General features: G+C 42.3%; 1 protein-coding gene across 1 annotated transcript in view; it reads right to left on the bottom strand.

Annotated features, from left to right (window-relative positions):
• The window catches only part of RANBP3 (RAN binding protein 3), a 37,908-nt gene extending 35,540 nt beyond the window's left edge, over window positions 1-2,368 (bottom strand). Inside the window, exon 1 of the mRNA XM_029086226.1 lies at window positions 2,270-2,368. Within this exon, the coding sequence (XP_028942059.1) occupies window positions 2,270-2,368 (99 nt within the window). The remainder of the gene's footprint in view (window positions 1-2,269) is intronic.
• Window positions 2,369-6,985: the final 4,617 nt, after the last annotated feature.

Genomic DNA, 6,985 nt, shown 5'->3' on the forward strand with positions numbered 1-6,985 from the left:
GTAGGGAAACAGTAATGAGTTAACCATTAACTGTAACACTTGGCTGTTAGCCTTTCCAAAAATACACTGAAAGGTCTCAACCAGTGCATGACCTGAGTCACCCTTTTTTCCAGGGATGGGGACTCCACCACTGCCCTGGGCAACCCCTTCCAATGCCTCAGAACCCTTTCAGCAAAGAAATTCTTCCTCACATCCCATCTCAACTGTTCTGGGCACAACCTGAGGCCATTTCCTCTTGTCCTGTCCCTTGGTCCTTGGTTGAACAGACCCCCCCCCACCTCTCTCCACCCTCCTCCAAGGGACTTGCACAGAGCCAGAAGGTCTCCCCTCAGCCTCCTTTTCTCCAGGCTCAACAACCCCAGTTCCCTCAGCCACAAGGGAACTCAGCACACTTGTGCTCCAGACCCTTCCCCAGCTCCGTTGCCCTTCTCTGGACACGCTCCAGTGACCTACACAGCTACCTACTCAAAAATCACCAGAGTCCTCAGCATCTTCAGAGGCTGTTGTGAAGACTAAATCACAGATCCCTCTGCCTGGAACCTCTCTGACAGTCCAAGGAGACATTAAGCCTGTAATTAAGATTTTTTTACAAATATTTTCTTGAGACATACCAGAGTGCAACAGATCTGTCTCACAGCCCAACACAGGAGCTCACACAGCCAGGCATGAACTCTGTGCAGAAGCAGAAGGTACAACATGACAGAATTTGAGATCACAAGACCTGCCAGCATAGCACTGACGGACCAGGCCAGCAAAGAAAGGACACAGGACCAAGTTGCTCTGCCTGGGTTGCACATTGCTATGATCACAGCTTCCAGACTAACTGTGGAAGCATTGGTAGGTTAAAGGACACCTGGGGAGAAAACTCACTTTGGTGCAACTCAGAAGGGACCTCAGGAACAGTCTAAACAGCAGCAGGTGATTGGGGGCTGTTTCCTAGAATGAAACAACAGGATCCAGACTGACAGCACAAGCACTAGCACTCCCTTCGTTCCAAAGTACATGTAAATGGGCACTGTAAAAAACTTAATTGGAAGGAACATCTCCAAAGCATTTACTCTAAGATATATATTTAATTTTTCTAATATTAGAAGAATAGCAGGTTTAAATCTTTTCCAGCTGACACAAGATTACAAGCTCCTGCTGAGGAATATGCCTCCTAAACCCATGAGAAAGCTCAAGCCTGGTACTTGTTCCAAACCAAAGAAAAGCTACCAAATGCAAAATGGTTCAGTATTTCTATTCAAACACTTGAGAAGACTGTCTGATTGCACAGATAATATACTAATCCAGTGATTCCACAAAAAGTGAATCATGTGTACATGAGTACACTCCTCTTGGTTCCCACCAGCTTCAGATGAAACAAGGGCAGCCTTGATTTTCTGCCCCCCCCTTTATCAAGTAAGACCCTTATCGATTTCTATTACTTAAAAATATTTTTACACTATAAGAAACTGGAAGGCTTACTGTTTGGGGAAAAAAAAAAAGGTAAGGAAAACTACACCCTAGCACCCATCCATAACATTTTGTGTGTCACTTTTAAAATGCAAACAGCCATGGTTTTCCATAACATCTATTTCAATTTAATAGCAATTTCTGCTAAAGGAAAGGTCCTGCTCCTTCCTTCAACTCTTATTTCTCTCCTGAGCTCCACTCTGTCTGAAGCCACAGGGTGGGTTGTATCAGCCTCTTGATTCAACACAAGCTCACCCATGGGAACACCTTCCAGGAGATCAGGGGACAGCTCCAACTTACCTCAACAATGCGTAACCGTCACCGCAAACCCGAAGGCAGGGGACAGGAACACACGGTGGGGGTAGAGGGATGGGTAAGGGAACAGGATTACCATTTTCCAAGGTAATTAGACACTTCACAGCTCACTAACCAAAGATGTGAGATACTTTTAAATACACTTAGGTGAAAAGCAATGGTTTGCTTTGATTTGTCTTAACTCTACTATCAGGAAAATGTATAATTTTCCCATGCAACTGTCAGCGCTCCTTCACCACCTTCTCCTTTCAAGAACCAGCCCTGAAGATACTTTTTCTTGCAGATTTGGTCCATCTTCTGTCCAAAGAGCTACCCATTTCATGCCACCATCATACATCTTCCCACTTTAAGCCCTCCAGTACCTTTTCACCCTATGCCCATCAATAATGTTAATGCTCTATTATCCATCTTCAACTTCAAAACAATACAAGCAGCTGGTCACCATGGAATGAGTCAGGGCTACAGAACAAAACAAACAAACAGATCAACATCTCCTTACCTTCTGTGCTTTATCCTTCTGAAATACAAAGACAGGTGGAGCAATGGCAGGTTTTTCTGTAAAAAGAGAAATCATTGGTTTTTTTCCAACCACATTCATTATTGACTAATATGAAAGTTCTGTGTTCTGTGATGCTTTTACCGACGAGGAATCCCTAAACTTCATCTCAGTTACACAAATTGTTTCCACTGGTTCCTGGTAACATGCAATTATAAGGATTAGATCTTCAGAAGGAAAAAGGAGCGTTTTAAGAACAACAATACAACTGATATCTGAAAGCTATTTGACTTTTCCCTCCAGATCTATTTCAAACAGCACTTTTACGGTACTTCGGTACCACGGGAGGAACAGGCCCTTTGCTGCAGTAGTTTACTTTTTGATCACATACAAGTTTTATAGGCAAAAGCTTTTCTTTCCCCATACTCATGCATCAGTGAAAAGCGAGTTTTTGCTGTTCACACCCACATACCCCTTTCTTAAAGATCATCTAACTCTGACACTTTTTTATGCTTGTATCTCATTAGCATGTAAACTTTTAGAAAGGCCCTAAACCTTTATCATTTGCAAGGCTACAATTTAACCCAAATATTCCATGCATGTTACAGAGGGACCAGTCTTTTCTGCAAAATCAAGAGCACATCTGCTTTCTATTTGAAGTTCTAATCCAAATATTAGTGGGACACTATTTTCTAAATAAGCATATCAACATTTAGTCTTCAAGAACAGAATTAATTTCTAGAATGAGTGTATGTTTTCCATTGTCTATAACGACCTCAAAATTACCCCAACATCCTTAATGGCAAAAGAAAAAAAAAAAGGGAGTGGGGAATAAAGCAGAAGTGAACTTTCCTTAACAAACTGATACACCGCGTGCATTGAGTTCTAACTGAAGAGAAACTACACGTACACTATGAAGCCAGCAACCCTCCTGGATGTCTGTAGAGCTAAAGATGAAACAGATGTGACAGTGGGATGCAGAGAGCTGTATTTCGGTTAATTTCTTTGCTAGAGTTCCACCTTTGCAATGTTTAATCTTACAAACAAGACTAGATATTGAAGAAAATCTAAGTTTTAAAAACTTTTAGAACTTGAAAGGCTAGCACAATAAAGAAACAAAGCCATCAAGAAGAATTACTTTGTGCCTAAAAAAAAGAAAAAAATAAAAAAAGCCCTAGTACCACAAAATCCTCCATAAATCAGCTGCAGCACGAGTAAAGCACTTTGGTCAGTATATAAGGAAAAGGGGATGAGATAGTGCATTTGGGAACTGCTAGGTATTAGATGAAATTTCACTGACACATAAAATTTTGAACTCTGTGCATTTGTGAGGGTGGAAAAGCTTCTTTCCACTCTTCTGTGGGTCTAACTCTGAGGGATAAACCAGCAAAAACACCGCAAGATTTGATTTTGCAAGACTGGTATAACTTGTTCTACGAAAGGTAGAATTAATCATGAAAACACTCCTTACCACAGCATTTTGCCTGCTCTTTTTTTTAACCTTTATTTTCTAAATTCTTCTATCCATCAAATACTGCTGAATCTTAAAAATGCTTATTAATGAGAGCAATGCAGACTATCTACTTCAAAAATGAAAAATAATCTACTAACAAAGGTCATCAACAAAGACTTAACTGCTACACCTGGCCCAAAAACCAGAGTTTCTTGAAACAAGCCAGGGATCCCTTTTGATTCCCTTGGCCTCAGTATAACCCACCTGTGGGAGACTCCTCTCCTGCAAGGTCCAAGCTTTTAACCCTTTACTTCAAAGAGATGTTCATTTCTTTATTCCATGTTTGGTATTCATTAATCCTATAATTACAGCAACAAGTAGCATCCATTCTACCAAGCTAATTTTATCCCAGGCTGCCAAACCAGTCAATAAAACACTGTATTGGTGTTCTTCCCTTTTGAAGATCTGCCCAAAAGCAGGACTTGATTGCGTAATGCACAGCAGACGAAATTCCACAGATGCCAAAGAGGACCAAACAGAAAAGAACTACTTGTCTATCTAGTGCTTAATAAAGGATTGAAGTACTGACAGAAAAGAAAGCAAACAAAAAAACCAGATCCAACAACAATGCAAAGTGCAGAGGAAACATGGGATGGCCGGCAAAAGACTAGAAGGGAGAGTCAAAGAAGTTGATGCAAAGGAACAGGACAAAATAGGAGATGAAGTCTGGTGATAGAAAACTGAGTACTTGGAAAACTAGTAACATGGATGTCAGGAACAGCAGAAAGCTCACAGGAACATAAAAATATTGGATGGAAGAACCAAAGAAGAAAACAGAGTGAAAAAAACCCAAATATTTGAGATTGTGTCCAGCTACAGCAAAGGAGTCTGGGAAAAGAAGGTAGTGAAACAAGCCATGACCAACCCTGTTAGTCAGAGTGGAAAAGGTGACACTTGTGCAACATGTGAGAGTTTCTACCCACTGAAGGAACACAGTCCTCCAGTACTCAAGGTCTCGGAATCTCACTAGTACTCTTGCTGGCTGCAAGATTGACATGACAGGATCCAGCACGAACAGCGATACGACAGCAACGACAACGCGACAGCAAGGCACTCACAGCTGCCAACTCCACCAGCGCTCAGTCAGGAACATTCTTCACAGGGAACACTTGCTGACCGTGTCCTTCCTAAAGTCTGCAACAAGACTTTCTGCACAAAGCTAGAAATTGCCGAGAGAAGCAGTGGCTGCTCCTCCCTGGAAGTGTTCAAGGCCAGGCTGGATGAGGCTTTGAGCAACCTGGTCTAGTGGAAGGTGTCCCTGCTGCTGGCAGGGGGGTTGGGACTGGATGAGCTTTGAGATCCTTTCCAACCCAAACCAGTCTGGGATTCTATGAAGTGCTTCCCTAATGGCAGCCCAAGGTAAGAGGGGATCACTAGGTTGCCTGATCTGACCACCTTCACTAAACACTGCATATTTTTCTAAACTTTATTGTTTTGGGGAAATATTTTCATCAAATGCATCAATTATTTAAGACATTAAAAGCAGAGTATTATTGTCCTCGATCATCCATTACCTCACTTGGTAAAAAAACTCCAGTGCCAAATTTCCCATTCAAATGTCTTGCTTCAGCTTTCAGTTCTGACTCTGAGTTATGGTTTTAAATGCATTTACATACTAGATAAAGAGCTCTAGTATTTAATGTTTTTCCTATGAAAGCACTTACACAAACCACATCTTCCTATCACCTGAAGAACCACCACCACGGGTTTTATTTTTGTGGAACAGAAATGCATATGTTGGGTAGTTGTTGGGGTTTTTTCCCCCCCACATGATGAGCACAGCACCTTATTAAGTGCTACTCCAAAATGAGAATTACACTATCGCTTGTACTAGCCAAGATCAGAGGTGGACAGTCATGTTCTCACTTGGCAAGTATGCTTCCACTCCACCAAGGTGTCTGAAGGATGACCTCCAGTAAAATGGATCTGTCAGGTCCACAGAACTGTCATCAAGTTAAAGAGAAAATAAAACAAGATAATAAGGGAAGGAAACATCTTCAAATTTCAGGTACCATACACGTACAAGAACATGAGAACTTCACCTAAGAGATGAACAGACACAGCACATAGATCTTGGAAACTGTGAAACAAACTTGGTTTTTCTACAGTCAAGCAGAAAGAAACAAGGAAAACAAGGAATCTGAGGCACAAAAACAATGTCAATTTTCTAACAGAGTCAGTCTCAGTAAAGGTGTTCTGAGAAAGCCTGGGCATGCAGGAAGGAAAGCAGACCTTCAGTAATTACTGTCATAGAGACACAGAGTCCCCAATTTGAAGATCTGGAACTCATACAAACCACTTAGTTTCCTCTGAATGGTGGTAGGCTGTCAAATCAGTCTGAAAAATTACTGAATCCACAGAACTCCTGCCTGCAGTTTATTCATAAGTTTCAGACATTTCAACCTGCAGGAATAATTATAAAAACCTCAGGAGCTGGCTTTCACGGGCTAAATTCCTGTAACATATTTCACTGTCAAGTCATTAACTATCGATCTATGTCCTACATGCTGTCAGAAAAACATCTGTACTATTAAACTTACTCAGGCTCCTTCACAAGCCTTGGAAACCAAAACACAAATAGAAAATACCATCTCAAAGGCTCAGGCAGAGGCATCATCTTCAAGTCTTATGTATTATTTAACACTAGATTTTTAACTCAGATACATGACCACTTGCACCCGTACCAAACTCTGATGTCAACCATGTTTATCCCAGTATTACAGACTGGTTTGGGTTGGAAGGGACCTTAAAGCTCATCCAGTCCCAACCCCCCTGCCAGCAGCAGGGACACCTTCCACTAGACCAGGTTGCTCAAAGCCTCATCCAACCTGGCCGAGAACACTTCCAGGGAGAAGCAGCCACAGCTTCTCTGGGCAACCTGGGACACTGTCTCACCACCCTCTGGGTGAAAAATTTCCTCCTAATATCCAACCTAAATCTCCCCTTTTAGTTTAAAACCATTTTCCCTTGTCCCGTCACTCTCTGCCCAGGTCAAAAGTCGCTCTCCCTCCTGTTTCTAAGCTCCCTTCAGACGGCTGCAAGGCTGGTCTCCCCAGAGCCTTCTCTTCTCCAAGCTCAACAAGCCCAGCTCCCTCAACCTTCCTTCAGCAGAGAGGTGCTCCAGCCCTCTGATCATCTTCCTGGCTCTCCTCTGGACTCACTCCAACAGCTCCACATCTTTCTTGTGTTGGGGGCTCCAGGCCTGG

Source organism: Antrostomus carolinensis, unplaced genomic scaffold, assembly GCF_000700745.2.
Source record: "Antrostomus carolinensis isolate BGI_N321 unplaced genomic scaffold, ASM70074v2 scaffold3640, whole genome shotgun sequence".
Lineage (NCBI taxonomy): Eukaryota > Metazoa > Chordata > Aves > Caprimulgiformes > Caprimulgidae > Antrostomus > Antrostomus carolinensis.